Here is a 25,540-nt window from a genome sequence, read left to right on the forward strand (position 1 = left end):
TCGGTCTTAAATACACTCAATGTATTTCGTGTTAATCAAAAAGACAAATAACCAAGGCCATTAATTCAACCTGGATCCCAAAAGACTGTTGGGTTTTGCAGCAATCTCAGGTACCCACAAGTATAAGGAGCTATTGACTGCATACGTGTGGCCTTCAGAGCTCCCTGGCAACAGCTAGTCACATTCATCAATAGGAAAGATTTCAACTCTTTGAATGTACAGCTGAAATACAATCACAGAAGGCAAATGCTGCATGTTTATGCTCGGTTCCCAGGAACCTCTCATGACTCAATCCAAGGTGCCAGAGGTCTTTTAGGGGCATCAGCTATTTTAGGGCTGGCTCCTTGGGGGCAAGGGATACACCCCAAAAGACCTAGCTGATGCCACCAGTTCGCCATCCATGGAGTGCTGCTGAGGAGAGGTATAATACCGCACATGCCTCCACATGCGATTGGGCGGACGACAGTCTTCCTAAATATGAGGTTCAGATGTTTGGACTGCTCAGATGGGGCTCTCCAATATTTACCACAGAGTGTCCCAGATCATTGTTGTCTGCAGCACCCTGCACAACTTCGCCCTGCAAAGCGGGGGAATGTCTTGGCTGGGGGAGACATGAAGGACTGAGATGTCTCCTCTGACGATGAGAATAGTGAAGGGAATGGTGCTGTTGAGGGCCAGGATGTTGCTGAGCCACATGCAGAGGCCATTGCAAGGGTATGACGTGGCAGACAGGCCCGAGACAATTTGATAGCTAACAGATTCCAGACAGGGTAAGCTGCCGAGACATTTCCTTTAATATCTGGTTTTCTATCATCTGCTGGCTGGAAGACCCCAGCTCCTTTTTGGTTTCAGATTTTATACTTTGCTCTAGTGTACCTTGATTTATGATTGATGAATTAAATTGTACCAGTTACCATCTGCTCTGCTGGGGGTTTGATCCTTTGCATGCACCAAACTGTGCTGACGTACAGGGCCCTGGCACTAAATGCGCGCATTAGGACCTGCAAAACACTTTGTTCCCTTGTGATCTTGGGCACCCGTAAGTAAAATTGAGATCTTTCCCACGTCCTCACAAAGTCCATGTGCATGGCAACTTGGAAGCAATATCAAATTTTACCTTGGCAAGGTTGCAGTTATGTCACACTCACACCTTTCCCCTGTGGGGGCAGACCTGGCAGACATCTTTCAGATGGAACCAGACAGATGGGTCCACAGGGAAAAGCAGCATGAGAGACCATTTGGCCCCTCGAGATCACTCCTCCACAGATTGACCAGGGAAGATTGTGTTCCTTTCCCCCGATCGCTATTAACCTGTAGTAAACCCATATTCTTTGACATCTTTATCTTGCCAAAAGGTTTTGAGGCTACTTTTGAGTCCACTCACTGAGAGTGCCTCACCTGCACTGTGCCTTGCTGAGTAGCAAGCACTCTGGACCCTCAATCGCAGAGATTCCTACAAGTCTCAGTCCTAGATGGCCTTAGCATTAGCGTGAGACTGTGATCCATCATTCCGGACCACACAGTCAAGGTAAACGTCTTTCCTGCATGGACCCTGTAGAGCCCTGTTAGAGCTGCTGATGGTTCACATGGATAGCCTCACAGTCCTCGGTACGGTCCAGCACAAAGGCCCATTCTACTCTCTCTCTCACCTCATGGACTAAGATCCCAGCCCTGAGATCTGATGCACTTTAGTTGCAAACTTTTTATACCAGGTCTACTGCAACCCTTGATAAGGAGGCAAATAGGCGACACAAATCTCCATGTGCGGTCTTACAAAGGCTTCAGTCAACTGCACACACACCTCTTTAATCCCTCTTTCAGTCAAGGCTAACATGCCCGTTGCCTCCTTACTTGCAACCTTCACCTGCATGTTAGCTCGAAAAGGCAAATAACCAAGGCCATTAATGATTGGACATTCCCACGACAGCTTTCTGCTGACATGTAGGGCAGCCTCTGGCTTTCTACTGCTAATAAGTGCAGAGCTTCACTCTTCCAAGCCTGAAATTGCACCTACATTGTTCCTTGCCACTCACAAAACATGTTTAACTCCCCTGAGTACTCCTCGTATCCATCCACATTTCACATCAGGACAACAGCAGCAGGAGATGCAATGACTTCGCTGAACACATTCTCAGATCTCAGAACATGGTGAGCTGCAAGTAATGGCTTGTATGATGTTTGCCCAGGGTGCACACTCAAAAATGATAGCTGGTGCTTAATTATGCACGTGTGGGATTATTGAATAATGACAATGTTGATAATACGAGAGAATGCATAGGAGTTTATTATCAGACTTTGATGGGGGCCCACATTCCAGACCCTTAAATGCCTGCGACCATTGAAGCAACTAACAGCAAGATGGAATCCAGGAGACTTCCCAACTGTGCTAGTGAACATATATTTACAAGTGCCAAAGTATATACAATGGTTGTACACCTGTGCCACCTGTGTGCCTTCAAAACTTCTTTACCTTTCTTTTCCTATTACTACGTCTAGGTGCAGCTCCGACACCCACAACTGAGGTGGAGGCAGCCTGCTGACTGCTGTGCCTGTTGACTGCGATGACTTTGCAGGCATCCTTTGATGGCCAGAGGCCTATAGGGCCCCAGCCTGCAAGGGTCTCTAGCTCAGGTACAGGTGTACCTTCCTCAGCCTGATCTGCTGAGGCGATGGGGTCACTGGCAGAGGGGTGGAGTGACCGGGCACCTTTGGAGTGTCCTGGGATGTAGCTCCCTGGGTGTCTGGCTGGCACTCCTTCTCCTTGTAGGTTCCCTCCTTCTTTCCTTGAGGAGAAGGGGAGCCAGGAGGGAGGTGGAGGTGCCCATCCCCCTCTCGCCCAGCTACTGTTGCACTGCACCCAAGGCTAGAGCGGCGGAGTGCAGGTCCGAGCGCAAGTCCGACAGCCACTGTGCGTTCAGCTGGATGTGGGGCTCCAAGGCGGGCGCCACCCTTTTAATGGAGGCAGCCAAATGCTCACATGCTGAAGCCACAATGTCAGACAGAACTTGGACGGACTCCTCCAGCCTTTGACCCAGTCTGCGCATGGCCTCTGACATCTCTGCCTGATGTTCGCCTTTCTGTCTCTGCATCTCTGACAGGTCTCTTAGAGCTGAGTCCAGAGGCTCGTCATCTGCATGGGGATGAGCAGGGACCTGGTCTCCAGCAGTCTTCCAAGTGTCAAAGACCTCAGCAGTCACTTCCACCGTCATGTGTCAGTGATGTGCTCACCAGATTGTGACCCCAAGCCTACTCTAGAATGTGCGCCCACCAAGGCGAAGGTCTCTGAGCTGGTGGAGGGTGCAGGTGAAGGCCGTGATGGTGCATCCTCTGGGGCTTCTGAGGCATCCTCCTCAGAGGTGAGGATGAAGATGGTGCTGTGGCTGATACCCATGGTGGGTATCCCCTTTTCTCGCTGGTAGCTGAAATGAAGAAAAGAAAGATTTAGTGGATGTCTAAGCAGGCTCCTTAATTAAAGCAATGTCTCACTTTGTGAGTGCATCTTACAACTGCAGACTGGATGCATCCTCAGTGGGTTCTTGGGGGATTCCTACCTTGCCTTCAGCACAGGCACGGTCCTGCTCCTCTCTGGCTATCTCAGCGGCCTCCTTCTTGAAAGGGGTGAAGTCTTGAATGTCCAGAATGCTACCTCCAGTCTTGGCCCGCTGCCTTTAACCATGGGCATTTTTGTCCAACAGAAAGACAGAAGGATTGAATGTCATCCCAATAGGTGTACGAACAGTTTAGCAGGATGCATGTCTATGGCAGCTCCCCAGCCCTCCCCAATAAGTGATTAACAAGAGGATGAACTGCAACTGATAGAAGAACGGGAGCATGAATGGCTGGCACACAATCAGTGCATATGTCGCATCTGCTGCTGAGTCCCGCAACTCAAACTCCTGTCTGACATCCCTGCCCACTCGCACATTTACACTGCCTGAAGCCCTTATGAGTGTTAGTTTACAGTGAGTAGACAGTGCCACTGGCGGAGTGCAGCAGATTGTTTTTACTGCACTGCTGGGTCCTTTGGTGGGCCCCATGGGCACTAACCTCCACTGTGACCTCCTTCCCAGCCACCGTGGTCAGACAGGAGGGCCTCCAGTTGCCATCACTGAGAAAAAGCTTTTCCTAGATGGCCGAAAGGAGAATCTCCAGGAAAGCTTTGCTGAATTGTGGGGCCACATGTTGTTTGGTCTGCGACATTCTGGTCTTGGCAGAATCCGGAGCTCCTGGTTTGCAGAGAGTGAATGGCTGTCAGGGTGCCCTTTAAACATGGCAGCTGGACCTTTAACCCCATGAGGTAATAGTGGAGACGGTGACTTCCTGCCACCTCACAGTGGCAATCACTCCCATTTCTGCACTTGTCACCTAACTTAGACTCCAGAATAGAAGATTCCAACCAAAGTGTGGGTGTGAGGGATAGGATCATGCTCAGTTGTGATGATACCTGTTCAAATTAGCCTTCTACATTCACTGTCCAACTCGCATATGGTGAAGAACTGGAGAGTGACTGAAGCTTGTAAAATTTGGCACCTTCAGGAGAAGAAAGGTAGACAAGCAGAAAAGAGAAAAAGAACTGCCTCTGGGAAAGAAAATATTTGCTTCTGAAACAGGAATCCAATTAAAAAATCCGATTAAAAGGATTCTACAGTACTTCCTGAGTTTATACACATGTATTTAATATTTTATCAGCCTCTTACTACAAGGAAACTAACAGAATTATTTGAGATTCCATTGCCAATAACTGATGTTTTTAGTTTGTAAGTTGACACAGTAACTGATGAACCACTATAGTTCCTGACTGGCCCAGCTACCTTCTACCTGTTGTCAAATACCCAATAATCCCTTTCTTTTAGTTGCACTCCTGCCATGATGTAACATTCTGCCTTCTGCCCATTGAACCTATTTGTTTTCTCTCAGAATTTACATCCTCTGGCACTCCTTATACTCAGTTTCAAACAAAGCAAGTCCGAGGTACGGTAACATTTGCTGGAATCTGTGGTCAAACCTGTTTTGGCCTGTCTGTCCCTCCTGCCTTAGTCTCACTAAAATCAGAATCCTGTTCCATTGATCCATTTGTCAAGATTCAAGAACTTGCCCATTGAACTAACATTGATTTGGGAGCTGCAACCATCCTACACTCATATAGGCCTAGGGCCTCTATGGTCCCATTACAAATGTAGGAACTGATTTGCCATCTTAGTCCTTATACAACAGCAGGATCAGGCCTATCATCTTAATTGGATGTTTTACAAGTATAGGACCCAGTGTGTTAACTTGCCCTCTTTACAAGTGTAGGGGTGGGCCTGTTATCTTGACCCTTTTGCAGGTATTGGATTCAGTCTGTGATACTGGCCCCTGCTTAAATATGGTTTATGCTCCTGTTATGGAACTGGGCCATCCCTAGCCTCGATTGAAATCTGAAATATGAAGTGAAGTGATCCTGTTTCTGATCCTTTTACAGGAGCATATCTCCATGCTGTCTCCCTCATGTGGTTATCCAGGTAAGTGCAGTCATTATTGGAGAAGGACACAGCCAGATATGTGGCAAGAACCAACTTCCAGAGATTGACAAAAAGGAACCTCTTGAGTTGACAGAATCTTTGATTTATCACAAATAAATATAAGGCCAGAAAAGACTATGGACTATCATAGCCTTTTGTCAGATTATTTCATGTAATAGAAAGCAACCTAAGTTGGCTTTTTAAAGAAATCAACCCTATCCTGACTCAGATATTCAGAAACTGAAACTAATATTTTAATACAATGAATATTTATGATGATATCACTTTATGTATCACCCTTACAGATGTTGCTGCACTCTGTAAGGACAAAGTCTTCCAAAGATGGCATCCTTTAAGGATGCTACAATGACCTGAGTTAATTTGTGGACTCTTTTATTTTCCCCCTTTCTCTAATTTGCTTCTGTCTCATTCCTACCATCACTTCAAAGGTTTTTAAACCCAAACTTAGTCATTTATTCATTGCATCTTTATCAATTGTGTTTTCTTTCCTACTCTTATCACCTGAGTTTTGGCACTTGTTACCAGCCATTTGACAGTGTTGGCATTGAGCACACTGAATAATACCAATATAGTTTTTTTGTCTTTAATCCTTTCCTTTAACTTTTTCTGCTTCCGAAATTCTTAATGTTTGCAGATGCCCTGTTTCACTCTGTGTTCACTCACACATTCTAACAATTGTTGGTAAGGGTAAAGCCTTCTTTACTGTTCTAATTGTATTTCCTTTCATCAATTAAATTGTCAATTCCTGCCCTAGAGAGAAGCAGATTGAGATTTCAGCCATCTCCTTCATGGGAAGAAGGTTGGGATTCCTGCTGCCTAATATTACTGCACCAATATAGTAGAAACAGAGGATTACTAGTGACAATACCTAGGAGTTTAAAAGGTATGAATTTTAAAATGCAGCCATTCTTAAATTGCATTGGTTAAAGTGTTCTGACATAATGATGAATATCAGTTTGCAAATTTAACTTTACACCCTATAGACTATCTATCCTATTGGAGGTTCAACCATCAAGAAGCTTTGATCCTCCTCCTTCCTTCCCATGATTTATTTCCCAAATTTCCCACAAATGTCTTTCCTCCTCTGCCAAAAGTGTTGATTGATGCTGGACTCCTAAAGAGTAAGGAGTTCAAATGCTACTTTGCCCTTTCCAGATGCGCGTAGTAGCAGAAACTGGAACATAAAGCTTTAAATACTGTGCCACATAACTATTGATGATATCTGATCCAAAACTCCAGATTCAGGCACGAAATCAAAAACAATGGGGAGTTCAAAGGGAAACTTTGATATTGGCCAAAAAAGTCGAACACTATTGGCGCTCATGCACAAATTAACCAATAAGCTCAAGTACAGACACAATATTGGTGAAATTTCCAACAGCGTAAGAAAGGATATTATAACAGGGGTATGACCTCCTTAGATCAAGCGTAATAGAGGATTCTATGAGAATATGTTAGGGACAGCATTGCATGCTGGGGAATAGATTTTCTGCTTTTGAAAAAAAAATCATTTAAATGTCAATGAATGCTAGATTAAGCTATTTGTGTTAATTCCAGTTTTACTGTTCAATTGAGTTGCTAATAAATTTAAAATCAAAAGAATAACATCTCTGTTAAAATAGCAAAAGGAATTCATTTAAGCATTTTATATTCAAAGACCCGAATTTCATGGCACCAAGGTGAACATCAAACACTCCCCTGGGCAGGTACAGTAAAATTGGATATAGAGTAAAAGCCATTCTATATTATGACATCGGGCACTGCCAGGTCACTAACAGTGAGATTGTTCTCTGAAATTCTTGTAACATTTGAAACTCTCTTGCTGTTCTTTGAAACGCTCGTAACATTTAAGAAGTATTTAGGTATTCACTTGCATTGCCATAGCCTCCAGGGCTATGGACCAAATGCTGGAAAATGGGATTAGTGTAGTCAGATCTTTGTTGACCTGCGTGGAAATGATGGGCCAAATGGCCTCCTTCTGTGCTGTAAACATCTATGAGTCTATGAAAGCTGATTAATAGAGCAAACATTACAAGATTCCCTGCTAAAGGTACTCCTCCTGCTAAAGTAACAGCCGTGTCCCAAGTCCCTAAATCTGTGCATTGTGAAACTGAACATTTCCAGATCAATAATCTTCCAAGTTGCTCCAAAACATTTTTTCCACATGAATTACTCCAGTGCCAAGGGCCAGTATTCCAGCTATTGAGTTGTTAATGGAAAGTATTGACACTAACTAATCTTCTGTACAAAGTGCAGAAAATATCTTGCATGCAAAAACATTTCAAATAGCTGGAAATGTAAACTTCTTTTTACATTTCTTAATTATATGTTCAATATTTATACAGAATAAGGGTAGGACAGGATTTGAATTCTCGTGTTAAAGGATGTCAATGTTGGGGAACAGAACAACTAGGGCAAGGGCAACTTGGGATGGGCAATAAATGCTGGCTCAGCCAGCGAAGCCCACATCCCGTGAATGAATAAAAAAAACTGTTCTGTGGAGTGTTTACCCAGCTTTACTGTGCCCCATCAGAATTTGTTAACTCTAATCTCAGAAAAGAACCGTTTGATTTTTTTTCATTTTCCACACTTGCCTCCCTTCTGTTGTAACATCTTGTGCTAAAGTAAGATAGTTTTGTCAAGTGGGATTTTGCCACATGAATCTGAGTTGTCCCAAATTCATTTCACTTAAGACAGGGACTTTTGACTGTAAGGCAAGAGAATTCCCTCCCTTACGTCTGGATTGGATTCAGACCCAGTTTCCAGAAATGAAAGGTTAATGTTCCAAGTAATCCCTGCCTTCCCATCTCCTAAATAAAATGAGCAATGAGAAAAGGGAAAAAAAACCTTCTCTCTTGAAGCTAACAGTAGTTAATACTGAGCATTGTACTGATCAACATTGAAGGTTTTCACAGTAGCAGATTGCAGTGGGAATAACCATTAATTCACTGTTAGGAACAAGAGGTGACAATGCAGAAAATGTTGACAAGATATACTGAGTCTGTTTCTGTGTAAAATCAAAACTGAACTAAACACAGGAAACACTAAGCCTCAGTGTTTCGATTGGTCAGAGTGAATTCTATGCTAATACACACAAACCTGCCAGAGACCTGCTTTTTTTTTCACTAATGCAACTGCTGGAAGGAAATATGAGAATCATTAATAGGGAGAGAAATGTTCAAGTTCAGCATACACATTCGCTGCTATAACTTTTCCCTTTCTGTTAAATGCCCCACTTCACACATTATACCCTAGTAGTAGGTGCATTTGCTGCCAAATTCCTGCCAATGACACTCAGTAATTGGTCACCTGGAGGCATGCCAGGAGCTTGGCCCCATTTCAGTAGCAGTGTGCTCAGTAATGGAGCAAAAGTTGTCAACATGTCATACCCATCGGATTTTAATATGTCACAGGTTCTAAGATATATATGGTGTGAAACTGAGCACTTCCACCTCTAGTTCCAAGACATATTTTTCACTGTATTACTCCAAAAAATACCAAGGACATGGATTCTAGCTATTGATTTGCCAGTGGAAAGTATTGGACGCTAACCAATCTCCTGAACATACTCAAGAAAAGATTGTATTTTGCGGATGTTTTGCTTTACAATCAATTATATCTTGTAACACTATCTTTTAATTTATTCATGCACTTGTCTATGCCTTTATTGGAAAAAAAGGGAAGGTGTAAGGTATGTCTGTGCTGAAGTACAGAATACTACAACCTTTTTGACACTCATCGTTAGTACCCCAAGCTCAGGTACAACATAGGTTATATACAGGACACAACTCCCTTTACACTGTGCCATGAAATACTCCCAGGACAGGTACAGCCTGGGGTTAGATACAGAGCAAAGCTCCCTCTATGCTGTCTCCATCAAACACTCCCAGGGCAGTTACAGCACAGCGTTAGATACAGAGTAAAACTTCCTCTACACTGTCCCCCTCAAACACTCCCAGGGCAGGTACAGCATGGTGTTAGATACAGAGTAAAGCTCCCTCTACACTGTCCCCATCAAACACTTCCAGGACAGGTACAGCACGGTGTTAGATACAGAGTAAAGCTCCCTCTACACTGTCCCCATCAAACACTTCCAGGACAGGTACAGCATGGGTTTAGATAGAGAGTAAAGCTCCCTCTATACTATCCCCATCAAACATTCCCAGGACAGGTGCAGCATGGTGTTAGATACACAGTAAAGCTCCCTCTACACTATCACCATCAAACACTCTCAGGACAAGTACGGCACGGGGTTAGATACAGAGTAAAATTTCCTTTACACCAGTGGTTTTCAAACTGTTTTGACTAATAGATCAGTTTAAAATTTGATTAATAACCATGGATCTCCTATCTAAATTATAATACTACATAATAGTAGTATTATATTGTAGTACTGCATATATAGTGCTTTGATTATACTTTTAAGAAAATAGGTATTTATTTACAGATATCAATGAGATGGGTATGCCTGCTTCTCACTGCAGAGTCTGTAAATTCTTGCGTGCTCCCCTCCTAGGTGAGACAGCCAGCATTTGGTAGCTGCATTTCACTGCTGCCTTCTGACTTACATATCACATTGTTTCACTGATCCCCTGGAATCTATCTATGGACCCACCCCACAAAGGTCTGCAGACCCCAGTTTGAGAACTATTGCTCTGCACTGTCCCATCAAGGACTACAAAAGCAAGAGAAAAGAATACTCTATCCTGTCTCAGCTAACAGTACCTGATCTAACACCTTCAATCACATGATAAGGTTAGATAAGTAAATCTCTGCTTTAACCATTCCGTTAAACATAAGATCATAAGAAATAGGAGCAGGAGTAGGCCATTAGGCACATGGAGCCCTCTCTGCCATTCAATAAGATCATGGTTGACCCGATTGTGGCCATGCACCACTTTTCTGCCTGTCTCCCATAACCCTTGACTCCCTTGTGATTCAAAAATCTGTTTAACTCAGCCTTGGACATATTCAATGACCCAGCCTGCACTGCTCTTTATGGAAGAGAATTCCAAAGACTAACAACCCTCTTAGAGAAGACGTTTCTCCTTCTTCCCATTTTAAATGGGAGACCTCTTATTTTTAAACTGTGTCCCCTAGTTCTAGTTCCCCACAAGAGGAAAAATCCTTGCAGCATCTACCCTTACTCAGAATCTTATATGCTTCAATAGATCATTTCTCATTCTTCTAAACTCCAATGAGTATAGGCCCAACCTGCTCAACCATTCCTCATAAGACAATCCCTTCATCCCTGGAACCAGCCCAGTGAATCTTCTCTGAACTGCTTCCAATGCAAGTATATCCTACCTTAAGTAAGGAGACTAAAACTGTACACAGTACTCCAGATGTGGTCTCACAAATGCCCTGTACAGTTGTAGCAAGATTTCCCACTTCTATACTCCAAACCCCTTGCAATAAAGGCCAACATTCCATTTGCTTTCCTAATTACTTGCTGTACATGCATTCTAACTTGTTTGATTCATGTACTAGGACACCTAGATACCTCTGTACTGCAGCATTCTCCAGTCTCTCTCCATTTAAATAATGTTCTATTTTTCTATTCTTTCTGCCAAAGTGGACAGCCTCACATTTTCCCACATTATACTCCATCTTCCAAATTTTTGTCCACTCACTTACCCTATTTATATCCCTTTCCAAACTCTTTGTATCCTCCTCACAATTTGCTTTCCTACCTATCTTCATGTCATCTGCAAATCTGGCTACAATAGAATCAGTCCCTTCGTCCAAGTCATTAATATTGCTGGCAAGTGGACTCTGATTGGTAGAGGCATTGCCATGGAACATGCACCAGTTAATGGTGACTGACAGTTAACTGCCAAGCATTGTTTGAAATTTAAACCAGACAGCTTGACTCTGATTGGTCGAGGCATTGCTCTGAGGAATGAACCAGCGAATGGCTATCACAAATTTTGTTTAGCTGAAACAGACGCAATGTGTATACATGTTCTTTCTGTCTACAAAGAACAGGGCCCTGTGTGTTAATATATTTAGCTTTAAGTACATGCAAACGCGCCACACTGTGAGCTTGATGGACAATGTGAAGCTGGTTGTCAGCGTACTTTTTAGCACACTGAGGATTATTTAGCAAATACTGTCCAGTCGCGGAATCACATCTAATGGTGGACACTGTGTTTTAAGTTTTGCAAGCACAGGCTAGTTGGGTATGGTATGGACCTTGCCCGTTGCGAACAGCGGCTGGGACATGCTGTTTGATACAATCCATCAGTCTTTGGGATGTATGGCCTACATACCCAGCATCACACTGGCACTGAAATTCGTATACCACATTACTCATTTGTGTGATAGGTAGAGTGTCTTTTTGGTTTGATGGCAGCATCCTGTTATTGGCGAATACCATTTGCATTGCTACTACACCTGTTGCTCAAATTTTTGAGAGACTCTGCTTTCCAGGTAAACTGGGCACTTTTCAAGGCTGAAAGTGACAGCCTTAGGCAGTTCATGAGATTGCGTGATTTACAGCACAAAATAATCTGATCAGGGTAGCCACATTGTGCCTGTTTCAGCTAAACAAAATAAGTGATAGTCATTCACTGGTTCATTTTTCAAGGCAATGCCTTGACCAATCAGAGTCAAGCTGTCTGGTTTCAATTTCAAACAATGTTGGCAGTTAACTGTCAGTCACCATTAACCGGTGCATTCTCCATGGCAATGCCTCCACCAATTAGAGTCCACTTGCCAACCAATCAGCATTCTCTTCTCATACAGTATAAAGTTGTTGCTTCCACTGACATTGGTATTCTTGTGGTCATCCTGATGAGTACAAAATAAAAAGCCTCGACAAAATGGCTTTTTTCAGCAATACTCAAGTTCTGTACTACCAAATGACTAAAAGTTATTAATAACCTGCTATTCCTACTTAATAACAGATTTTAGCATTTTCCCAATGACAGATGTTGGACTAACTGGCCTATAGTTTCCTGTTTTCTGTCTCCCTCCTTTCTTGAATAGTGGTGTTATATTTGCGGCTTCCCAATCGACTGGAACTTCTCTAAAATCTGGGGAAATTTGGAAGATTACAACAAATGTATCCACTATCATTGAAGCCAGTTCCTTTAGGACCCTAGGATGTAGGCCGTCAGATCCAGGGGACCTGTCAGCTCCATTAGTTCCCATATAAACCCATTAGTTTTCCAGTTCACTCTTAAATGCTTTTAGGGTAGATGCAGCATGAGATAGATACAGAGTAAACTCCCTTTATACCATCTATGTCAAACACTCCAAGATCAGGTTCAGCATGCAATGAAGATTTTTATACATAGACCCATAAAGCAGTCTCAGGTCTGGGACAAGACAGATTAGATGGAGAATAAATCTCCTTTTACTCAATTTGCATAAGCCCCAACCTCAGAAGAGTGCACGCTACAAAATTCTCAACTGACTGCTTTATTTTCCACATCAGCCATCCTTGTGGATTCTCTTGATGAATCTGGCAATAGGACTATTTTATTATAGGAACTTTCACCGAACAGATATGAAGGGGCTAAAATTGGTAAACCCACTAAAATGGGTGTGGCATGCAATGTGTGGTTAGCTTTCATACTGTGAACGTATTACCATAAATATGTTGTGCAGCCAGCACTAAACTCACTGTTGAGTGGCTGCATGCCTCAGTCGGGGGCTCAGGTTCATGCAAAGCTAGCACCACTTAAAACTAGTCTGCACTACTTAAAGCCTGCAGGGTAGGGAGCCTGTTCCAAGGTTCTTCAATGCAGCATTGGAGGCCTTGGTGCAGGTGGTGGCGGATAGGCATAGAGGGGTCCTCTATTTACTGGGAACCAGGAGATTCTTCAGGCAGACACTGAGAAGGAAATGGGAGCAAAGTACCATTGCGATCCATGTCAGCAGCATAACCCAAGGACCTGGAAACAGTGCCTCAAGAAGTTCAATGCCCTCACAGGTCAATGAATGAAATCAGGTCAACTTCAAATGCAATATCCTTACAAATGAACCACTAGCCTAATTTCACCATTGCCCCTTCACTCACCTACCAACAATCTCTATCAGTCTCATTCGTCACATTCATAGCTTCACCTTACCCTCAAACACTTCACTGCTACAAGCCTCACACCTATATCTCGCAGCTTGCACACACTACCAGCATTTCAACCATGACAGGCACATCACCCAAACGTAATGCACCATTCTCACTGACACACATCCCTCTCTAGGACAAAGTGGCCCACAATTAGAGGCAGCAGCAGCTAAATGTTGGGATCTGGCATGATTGCACGTTCTCATCCTGTTGGAGGAAATGATGCTCACCATCACTGGGGAAACTATGGCTGAGGCCATGGCCAGAGGCAGGGCTGAAACCATTTAAAATGATGCTCTGCTCATACCTAATCCTACTTCTCACATCGGACTTCCTCCTCATCCTACAATCTGTTACAGTCACAGGTTGCAGATAGCAGCAAGAGGTGGAAGGGGAAGAAGAGACTACTTACAAAGATCTCAGCAGCTACCAGTTCAGACATTGACATTGTGGGTATTTTAGAGAAGAGCTTATAGGCAGGCATGTGGTGAGACAATGGGTACAAATGGCCTGCAGCCAGGGAAAGAGTCACACACAGGTGCCAGCTTGTTGGAGGCCAAGGTCACACCAAAGTTCTGCTGCAGAAGACTCAGATGAAGGCTTCGAGGGGGTAAATGGCTGATGGGTGTGTATACAAAAATGCTGGGTGCATTGTCAGGTCTGCCAGGAAGTCTGTGGTCACTGAAAAGGGATGTGGAGGAGCCTGACTCCAATCTTCTACAGGGCTTTGCACAAAACTTGAAGCATCACCTTTGCTATGTGGTGTTGGCGGAGAATACTTGCGGATGCAATTATGGTGCAGCATCTGATGGCTGACCTCTCAACGATTATTGCAGCACAAGCAGAAGCCACCCAACGTTGCCATGCAACGGCAACTTGCTGCTATGAATGCCCAGACTGTTACCGTCATGGTTGCTGATTACAGTGTTCAAAGGGGCTTGCAGGCTGGCACAGCAGAGTAGCAGTCTGTCCTCCAATACATTACCAGGATTGCTGAGGCCATGGCCTAGGGAAGTGGCTTTAACTGCATGGAGCACAAGCCTGCTGTACTCTCTCAGGATGACAGCATTCATCCTCCCACCACTGCCACTTTGACAGTGTCCTTGCTGTTGCCTGTCAGCCCAGGCTGCTGCTGTCCATGCTGAGGTGGTGCAGTCCAAAGCCAGGCCTTCTGCTCAAAGCTGCATGTGGTCATTCTTCAAGGCCACCTCTTCCACTGAAAGTCAGCAGTCTTTCATCAGCCATGTCACAGCCACTAGGGTAGTGCTATTAGGATATAGGAGACTAGTTGACTTCTGAATGGAATATTGGTGGGTTTGATTTATAAAGCTGGTTTGAAATGTTTGTTTTGGCGTGGTTCTAGTGGTTTTTATTTCAGCATTATGGCCAAGAGGACGCTATGATGGTGAGTAATAGAGGGAAGGTAAATGGGGAACTGGGATTGCATTCACTGCTATTGCAGCCAGATGAGCAAATCATGGACAGTCTGGCTGGAAAGATGTGTTGGCTTCCTCCTCCCATTCTCCCCCTCCTCAGCTGCATATTGTATAGCTGACAGCAGAGGCTGTGCCCTCATGAGGGCTCCTCCAATGTGGTCCAGACAAAGGACCATTGCTTAAGTTCCCCAATGGAATGCTCGCTCACATTTCATGTGGGAGCATAGCTTTCATTATGCACATGCTGCACATATGCGCATGGGTTGTGCACCGGAGTCACAGGCCAGAAGGTCAGTAGATATCCCTTGTCACCAGTAGCCACCCTGTGGTTTTTTTTAAGATGGCTCAAATGCTGATGGTACAGTGGACTGCTGCAAAATAAAGGCATCATGATTGCTGCCAGGATAAAGGGCATTGACCTGTATAATTCTTTGCCCATGTTCACACACTAGCTGGACATCCAGGAAGGAAAATCCCTTTTGATTGTGGTACATTTCTGAACTTACACATGGCACCTGCAAAGCAACGTGTGTTCAGCTAACGGCACTCTGGACCATGGGGAAGCCTGCAATTCTCATGAAGCTGCATGCTTGTTCTACCTGGTTCTCTCTGGCACAATAGAACAAAGTATATTCACTTCTCCTTGCATAGAGAACCTCAATGCCCTCTCTTATGCAACAGTGGACAGCAAAACTGGGATATTTTGGAAATATTGCCTGCTGCAGCTGGGAGGAAGCCAACCACAAAAACATTCAAAGCCACTGTCACCTTCCCAGCCACTGACAATGCCATCCTCACCCTGCTTTGAGACTGCAGTTCTGCCAACAGAAAGCAGATTTCAGTGAGCACCTCCTTGGCGAAGCTGAGGCATTCTACACACTGTTGCTCATTGAAGTTGAGAAAAGATAAATGCACCCTGAGACCCTGGGTGGGTAATGTTTCCTTCCCTTCCTCCCTCTTTGAGCAATTTGTCCTCCTTTGTGTCCCCTCTGCTCATCCTCACTGTCATGCTATAGGCCGAGGAGTTAGAAACTACTCAGAGCAAGTGGTCTGAGCAGAGCTCTTGAAGCCAGAACTAGCTTGACAATGGCTAATGATCTCTTGAAATTGCGCTGGTTGAGGATGAGGGTAAAGTTCTTTCTGCTGATGAACACATGTTCAGCTGTGCAAGATTAAGAGATGGTGTTAGCTGGAATGCTAGGTTGAAAATGGCATTGCTGACATCAAATTAACATAATACCCTGGCTGATGTCATGACTTACCCACTCTTCATAATTCCGGTGCATGCTCCCAACACCAGTGCTAATGACCTACCCAAAATGATGTCCAACATGGGCCGCACAGAAGTCTGCAAATGACGAGAATGCCATTTCAGTGCAAAAATGGCAATCATAATGCCGAAAATACAGGCACTGCACAACCAAATTTTGCAGCAGAAGTCTCTCACAAACTCATTTCAGCCTTCAGAGATAGACCTTCATCCCATCAGCCCCAATAGGATTGGAACCTGGTTTCCAGAGATAAAAGCCTGACACTAATTGCCCCAATTTCTCAAATATCTTCAATTTTAATTGAGTAAGAAAAACATATCTTGCTTCTCTCTTGAGAGGAAAAACCAAAATATGAAAGGTTCGGAACAGACAGAACAAAAAGCTCATAACAATTTTGGATGTAAAACTGCAAATACAATGTAAGGAGTACAAGGGAAACAGTTCAGAAAATGTTGACAGCAAGCTGTAATCAGTCTATCTTGTAATAACATTGATATTTTAAAAATAAATCACAATTTAATTCAACACAGCAAACATATTTTTCACTGGACTGAGAATTAGAAAATTCTGTCCTGATAGACACAAACCTGTCATCCGACTTTTTTTTCCCACTGATGTTAATGAATGGAAGGATGGAAAGATTAATAATGTGAGATGATAAAGACAAGAGCACAGCTTCTGGGATGAGTGACTACTTCCTCTTCCCCAGTATTTTTGAACTTCTTTACTTTTGTCTCCCACTTCATACACCAGCTCGCAGCCATGAGTGTGAGGAGGTGACCCTTTGCATGTTTGGAAGAACAAGATGTTACCTAGCCACTGCATGCATGTATCCTAAAGGACACCTCAGTCTGCTGGTTTAATTCCACACAGTGTCCTCCAGGAGCATACATTTGAAAACTGCAGCCTTCTCTTGGGCAATTTGCTTGTGTAGATAACTATCTTCACCAAATGTAAGGACTAAATGTCTTGTGAACAATAATCCAAATACACATAAAAATAACTAGCTTATAGTCGAGGAGAATCAGAACATGCACTCATGACAGGATCTTGCAGTAATCCTTGTCATTCACCATTGAATTTATTTTCTCTCTGGCTTCAACTCATCAGTCAAGGTTCCCCAACTGAGAATGAAGGCAGGCATTTTAATCTTAGATATCAAACCCAGCTGGTTGAGGAAATGTCACCCATCACCTGCTCTCTTCCCCCATGTTCTCCTAAAGACTGGAATTCATTGGGTAGGTAGCACACTGGCATTACCAAGATATCACAAACACCTTTTTTTGGATTCCTCTACCTTAAGGTTTACCAAATAAAAGAGATAATGTAGCCCCTCATCTCATGAGCTGACTTTAAAGTTACAGCTGAACAATGAAAATATACGACCGTGCTCAGAGAGAAGCATACACACACACACACACATATAAACACGTGAAATTTAGCTTAAGGTAAATTTATTTGTCACCTACCTCTCCCCCAAATTACAGGGGGGGACAATTAGTCTTTGACTTGAATGAAATGCATGTATCCGTGGGGATTCTTCTTGTAATTTTTTGCAGTCTGAATTTCTAAGTCCACCATTGCGCCAACGGCTCAGTGATTCAAGCATAACTGCCAGTTCTCTAGAGTTTGGTTTTAACAAATGAAAATGATCATTCCTTTCTGATGTGAAACAGTCTGATTCTCTTAAAGAGACAGTATCTTTCATTTCTTTTCATGGTTTGTGTTATAGTGTCCAGGGGAAAGCTGTTCAGGACTTTTGCGGAAGAAACTCAATTTCCTGACATTACCCTCCCTAAACAGGACCTAGGGACAGAGTGGAAACAACGCTGTTATGTGGGAACACCATCCAGCTTTAATTGAGGAGGAAATGCTACCAGCTCTGAAGGCAGCATTTTCATGTATTTTGGTAAAAGAAGGCCTCATGGCCAATATTTTGCACCACAGCAGGGGTCATCTCCAGATTGTCAGATAGCTTGCCTGACATCCAGTAGTGGATGAGCTGAAATTTTCTCTAGTGAAATTTTGAGAAGATTGAAGCCATTATCTTCAGTTCCCACCACAAACTCTGTTCCCTGGCCGCCAGCCCCATTACTCTCCCTGGCAAATGTCTGAGGCTGAACCAGTCTACTCATAACCTCAGTGTCATATCTGACCCAGAGGTGAGGATCCAACCACATATCAGCACCATCACTAAGGCTGTCTAATTCCACCACCGTAGCATAGCCCAACACTGCCCCATCTCAGCTCCTCTGCTGCTGAAACTCTCATCCATGCCTTTGTTACCTCTGGAGTTGACTATTCCAATGCACTCCTGGCCACAATTTTAAAATTCTCATCCTTATTTGCAATTTCCTCCATGGCCTCACCCCTCCCTATCTTTGTAATCTCCTCCAGCCCAATGACCCCCCAAATTTCTGCACTCCTTCAATTCAATACCCGATTTTAATTGCTTCACCACTGGAGGCCATGCCTTCAGCTGAGAAGAGCCTAAGCTCTTGAATTTCCTGCCGAAATCTCTCCACCTCTCAAACATTGTTTCCTCCTTTAAATTGCTCTTTACAACCAACCCCTTTGGCCAGACTCTGCCTTAATATCTTAGGTGACTTGGACTCAAATTCTGATTGCTGTGGCTCCTTGGGATGTTTTACTAGTTAAAACTGCTATATAAATGCAAGTTGTTAGTGTCACTGTTGTTGATGTCAAGAATCTCAACAACAGTAAACATTAGATATCAGATCCCATCACAGAACTGTAATGGGGACCAGACTCTATCTGCAGTTACGAGCATCTGAACTTAATGTTCTTTTCCGCAGGCTTCTTCCCTCTTCTTCTGGAGATGCTGACTTTTGCTATAGGATGGTTCCATAGGTGCCAGCTGCCTTTTAGTGCCTCACCTAAAGAGGCCAGTTCTCATATGAAAATCATCAACCACTGAGGGCTTCATAGCTGAGGCCAATTCTGGTGTTACTCATAGTTTCCAGCAAAGGTCCTTGAGTAGGCCATCAAGAGCTAGAATCCTGGTTGGGTTCCCCCCTCCTTAGCACAGGAATTTTTGGTCAGTTGCAGTCCCTACTGTGCCATCCCAACAGACAACCAGAAGTGGAACTTGCAATCTTCCTGGAGGTGCTCAGCACCAAACTCGCTGCATCCACTGAGACACTGAACAAGGAAGAAGTTCAAACTTGAACAAAAATCCATACACAAGATCAGAGAAAACAGAAAATTATTCCATTCCAAGAGCATCAGATTTTTCCAGTACAAATAAGCAAGCTCTATTTGAAAGTGGGCACAAAAAGTGTGTCCAGCCCCCCTGGGCAGATCTTTCTGTGTACCTCAAGGTTCCAGCTATTCAATAACAGGAGTAGGTTCCCTGGTATTGATGTACATTGGTATTAGGACCAGGTTGAGGATGCACCACTGGGGGGGGTTCTGACATTTTTTTTAACCCAGACCTACGATACAGAAAAAAATATCTGAACTGGACTGCTACAATCCAACAATCACTGCTGGTGAATGAGTTGCTGACAGGTAATACAAATAAAAAAAAACTTGGCAAGTTTAGAAAAGGATTTGGGTAAAGGAAAGCAGGCAAGACTATGGATGCTGAAAAGAGAATCTCATCTATCTTCTGACTTCAGCCACATTCATGACCTGATAACACTGTGGATCAGGGTACTGGTGCAGTCCTTGGATCAGAGAATGGATTTGCTCCTGCCTTTTCCTGAGTGGGGAATTTCTGGTCATGCTGACTTAATCATAGATGCTTCCAAATATATTCTCCCACAGAGGAGCAAGTCATGTACGTCTCCTTGTGTCTAGTTGTAGAGTGACACGGTTAAGAGTTATGGAAAGAAGTGACCTTACTGTCCTGGGTAAATTAGAAGGGTGATGAGGGGTCATGAAAACTCAGGGGGCTTTAAAAAGGAAAAGCATTATACAGCAATTTTGTGAACTAGAGGCATCCTCTTAACAACAAAGGAGAATTCTTATGGTGTCTCACCTAAACAGTTCTCACCCAAAGTTTGCAGAATCCATCGAGAAGATACTGTCACTTTAACCCGTAAAAAATGAAACAAAACTATAAACTGAATTATTAGCTTCTCAGATCCTGGGGTTTATGTGAGCATGTCAGTGAAAGCATTCAGAGTGAGTAATCCTTGTTTGGTGCTTTGCAAAGCATTTGGTGAAGTGGAGCCGATAGGTAGGAGACAAATACTATTTGACCTTTGTGAAGTGATCTAATTTGTGTAAAGGCATATTTTCCCTGTTTTTCCAGAAAAGTTTTGGAAAAACAAGGGAAAGAGCCAATAGATCATAAATTACCTTCCAATCATGCAGTAAAATGAGAACAGCCACAAGGTGAGGTAGAGCGAGAGAGAGAGAGAGAAATGGATAGAGAGAAAGATGGAGAGACAGGAAGATTGAGAACATTGAAGTCGATAAGTTCAGGAGGCCCATAAAGACAGAATAAAGTTTCAGGTGGAGTTATTTTAGTTTGTACCCTCTACACCACAAACCTTTCCACCCCAATGTAATTATTTGGCCATTTAACTGGCCACATGAGGTCACCACTAAATTGCTCCAGTCCCTAATTCTGCAATCTGGAGGCATACACTGCAACACCAGACTTGGGCATTGCACAATATGGTGCTATCCACCCTTCTCAATAAGTCAATTACTCTTCTATTCTTTCATGGGCCAAGATATTTAATCAGGAGGATGAAGAGGTAGTCTACTTGAGCTATCTATAAGACAATATCGAAAAGCAAAAATATACACATGCACCATTAATCAATTTTGAAATTGAAACTGTTGGGGCACATTTACATAGATTCTCCACCACCAAGAAAACGCTAGAGATTAGATATTTGTCGCCTGTAGACACTCATGTGCATTTTAGAACATATTAGTTTGGTTGAATTCTCTTCACCATCATCAACCTAATTTATTGTTGGAAAAAGTGATCCTTTCCTTATGCTCTTGTCTAAGGCTTAACCAACAGATGTAATTCCATGGAACAAGTCCCAAGACGACTGAATGGTTCCACTAAATATAGAGGCTGTCCTTCTCCCTAGGGAATGGAAAATGAAGTGCTCATCAAACGGTGCTATGTGCAATTTAGATTGATATTCAGTTCATTAAAAGTGACAGCTATAATAATGTCACATATGATGTTGCAGAATGGGCCTGAAGCAAGTTTAAAGTGGTCCTACAGAAAAATCAAAGCTAATGGGGAAAGTAAGGGAAGTTTGGAAATAGGGTGAGAGTGAAAAGGACTGTAGAAAAGGAAAGGTAGGAATTTCAGTTGAACAATTCATGAAGAAGCTTCTCATGCAGCAAAGGCTGGTACTGAAAGTAGAAAAAAAGTTTAGTCACACTGAGCGCATAACACAGGAGCAAGTGAAGGAGGCAGTAACACCAGGTAATTACTGGGATGGAGCTATGCAGTTGGCACAATGCAGCAAAGCCCCCAGTACAGTCTTACAAGTTGAGTATTGGGGCTCAATATCAACTTGTGGATCAAGTTACTCAGCATGATTACAGCCTTGAGTTAGAAAGTATTTTCCATTTAAACCACATGACCACTCAAAAATACACAAGAACTTTCTTTCTTTCATTGTTCCATAGCTTCCATAAGCTGTAAATTACTATAGATAACCCTGTAAAGTTTGTGGTAACTGATAATAGTTATATTCTTATGCAAATCAAATATGCACTTAGCTCTGGAATGTCAAAACATGTGGCTCCAGACTGTGTACAGCCCCTGAGCCCAAGACTCTGAAATTCAGGTCTTTTTGTACCTATATTTCCTACTTGTTGATTTAACCTACTTGAATTGTGTGTGCTTGGAGGTTTGGAAAAGGTTATTCTTATTGTTGTTGCCTTATTGGTGGATAAAATCTGAAACTGGATGCTAGCATCCATTAGTGTTGGTAAAAAAAAATAATAGTAAATGAATTTAAACTTTATATGTCTCTTTAAAGGCAAAAAGCTTGGGCACTGAACTAATCCTTTCCTGTTAGCTCCAGGATCTGAAATTCATGGCAGTTTTATATATTTGTTTGTGTGGTTAGAGAGTGACATATACATGATGACCTATAACAAGGACTGACTTTCTTGGAAGTTCAAATACTGTACAATTCAGACAGCTAGAATACTGGCTACAACATTAGAGTGTCAACAATCCATTGGGCCATAGGATCTGGCAGCAAACACCAGGTTTTGATGCTTCATGTGCAAAGAACATGGCTCCAAATTTCCTCTGATGTTGAAATGTAATATTGGCAGGAACAAGAGTTGAAGCTGGATCTGGTTATGCTGGTTTACCTGGTTTATTTGATAGTGGTATACAAAATCATGAAGAGTAGATAGGGAAAAACTGTTTCCATTGGTGGAAGGATTGAAAACAAGAGGGTACAGATTTAAGAGAATTGGCAAAAGAAGCAATGGAGAAATGAAGAAAATCTTCTTCATGCAAAGAATGCTCGGGATCTGGAATGCGCTGTCTGAGAGTGTGGTGGAGGCAGGGTCAACCAAGGCTTTCAAGAAGGAATTGGATTATTATCTGAAAAGGAAGAATGTGCAGGGCTATGGGGAAAAAGGCTGGGGAGTAGCACTATGTAAATTGCTCCTTCAGAGGGCCAGCACAGACACAACAGGCCAAATGGCTTCATTCTGTGCTGTAACTATTCTGCAATTCTGTACTGAAGCTTGGTCCCATTTCTCATCCATCAGAATTTCAATCTGCCTACAAAAAGGGAAGTATATGACATCATGTGAACAAGGAAGTTTTTGCCATATAATTTAATTTCCAATGCTCGCTCACTGGCAAAGCTGGGCGTAAGGGACGCTTGTATATCAGTCACAGTCAGTGATGTTCAGGGGTATCTGGATGATTTCAAATTTAAAAGGCCAGGGTTTCCTCAATGCAATTGATTGCTGAGAGAACCCCCCCTCCCCATTATCTACCAAGAAGAGGTGCTGAGCTGCTCCATAAACAGGTATCTGCTGGAAATATTTAACTGCAAAGGATCAGGAACTGAGAAAGGTTGGGGGTGCGAATAGGGTGCCATGCTATTGGCAGCAGAAGTGAATGAGAGGAAATTCAGTGCACATCTGTACAAATTACAGGATTCCATAGGGAAGACACTTAATTCTCAGAGAACATTTAGTCCCCAAAATTCCTGCAGCCAGAGAGGATGGAAAGACTGATTTTTGCTGAGAGATCCAGGAATTTCAACATGAGGTTCCATTTCATTTGTTGCAAGTCTTTAAGCTCTGCTAGGGGCACAGGGGTGGATCTACTTCTCGTTTCTTCACATCAATGGGCCGTGAACGGGAGAAGATAAACCCAGTGGAACTTGCACCGGCTGAGAGTGGGCATCATAGATTTCATTGTGGGCCTAGTGAAGGCCCCAATCCTTTCCTGATCCCAGTGTGAGACCACTGAAAATTTAGAGTGAAGTACTGTCAAAGAGGTTGATTATCCTGAAGGCAGCATGGATCTGCTGGGGGCAGAGAGTTTCTTTTCAGTTTTTTTCCTTAGCCCAGAGGAGATTGGCACATATCAGGCAACTGGTTGTAGATCACTTCATCTTCTGGCAGGTGTATTGGGGCAGGCATCACTGAAGCATCCTTGCAGGCACGATGCTTTCGCCTCAGTTAAGCAACTACACCTCTGACTTGAGACTTGGGCAATTGGGGTTCTGCTTTACTGGCTTGAGCCTGGAGGCGGATCCTAGGAATTTCAGGGCTTTAATTTTTAGCTGTGGGTGAGCATAGAAATATTGTGTGGACAGGGCCTTGATGTCCCCTCCATGCCTGAGGGTGCTGATTCATGGACACTGTCCCAAGCAGTGGGACAGGGGAATGGCAATCAAGCCCCAGCTGGTTCAAAAAACAAAAGTTGCATTTATACTATCCAATCAATAGCAGCCTCTACATCCTAAAGAATAAAGCCTACAAACAGGTTGTGTAATCAATTTAAGTATTTTAATATACTGTTAAAATAACAAAGTAACTTTATCCAAAGTGCTTCTCTGTGAATACTGCATAGTCAAATTTCCAGAATTGGAGTTTCTCTGTAGGACAGGATTTATCCCATGGGAATATTTAAACATAAGGCTGGATTGGTATAGTTACTTGTGACTCTGGAAATTGAAAAGGCTGCAAGTGAGACTAGGGAGGATGATTAATTTGTATATGAATGTGAATATTGGCAGTTAGAAAAACAAACTTTAAAGCCAATTGTTTTAAAAGAAAAGCACAGCTATAGCCATGATTGTGGCATCGGAGGAAACTTCAGCTACAGGCCGAGTATCCTTTATCCATAATTCTGAAAACCGAACACATCCAAAAACTACACTTTTTTTGAACCTCATTGACCTTTAGGACGGGAAGTCTGTGACCTAAGCCGACATGACCCAAGCTGACATGAATTTTGTCAACTGCGCCTGAATTTCAGCGTGGGACATTTGACCCGAGCCAACTCGAACCTCGCCGACTGCACCCTGTATTTATAACTCAGTGGTATATCTTACTTTTCTAGCCATTTTATTTACTTTAGACTATAGCTAGCCCAGGCTTTGGCCATTGTAATATAAGTAGGCCTAGTCCTATATGGGGTATCCGAAAACTGATATCATCCGAAATCCAAAACGCAATCGGCCCCAAAGGTTTTATATAAAGGATTCTCGACCAGTATTAGAATGATTATAAAATGATTATTTAATTTTCCAGTTATTTTTTTCTTGGCTGGTTTATTATCAGAAAATTAAAACTTTTTTGATGAATGAGTTCCAAATGAAAGCTATTTTGATTTCTCTCTGGCTTGCTTGCTTGAGCCTTGTTTTCAATTTCATGAAAATCAATTGTAATTTTTACCATTGAAACAAATATGAAATTGATGGCAAAAGAAATTTCAAAGAAGGTGCACATTGCCCTGACTTTGTGATCACCCATTCAGATTGTGAATTACAGTGGTGCCTTTAACAGCAGCCAGAGGGCTACAATAAGTGCCTACTTTAGCTTAGGGAATAAAAAGTGGAAGAGGCATTGTTTTAATTCTAATGTTACAAAGGGAATTTAATGAGCTGCTCCTTAGTGAGGGCAGCTCATTTCAGTATCTAAACATGGCTTCTGGCCAAATGCTCGTGACATGCTGGGATTTTGCTGAGTTCATGGGGGATGGTTTTCCTGCATCAGCAACACGCAAATAGCTGCAACCAGCTATTT

The 25,540-nt window shown here is 43.0% G+C and overlaps 1 protein-coding gene across 1 annotated transcript in view; it reads right to left on the minus strand.

Moving 5' to 3' along the window:
* The window catches only part of kcnq4 (potassium voltage-gated channel subfamily Q member 4), a 596,979-nt gene that overhangs the window by 78,979 nt on the left and 492,460 nt on the right, over positions 1-25,540 (minus strand). Inside the window, exon 9 of the mRNA XM_078566896.1 lies at positions 17,773-17,925. Coding sequence (XP_078423022.1) covers positions 17,773-17,925 — 153 coding nt within the window. The remainder of the gene's footprint in view (positions 1-17,772; positions 17,926-25,540) is intronic.

Source organism: Cetorhinus maximus, chromosome 21 (genome assembly GCF_964194155.1).
Source record: "Cetorhinus maximus chromosome 21, sCetMax3.hap1.1, whole genome shotgun sequence".
In the NCBI taxonomy this organism is placed as follows: domain Eukaryota; kingdom Metazoa; phylum Chordata; class Chondrichthyes; order Lamniformes; family Cetorhinidae; genus Cetorhinus; species Cetorhinus maximus.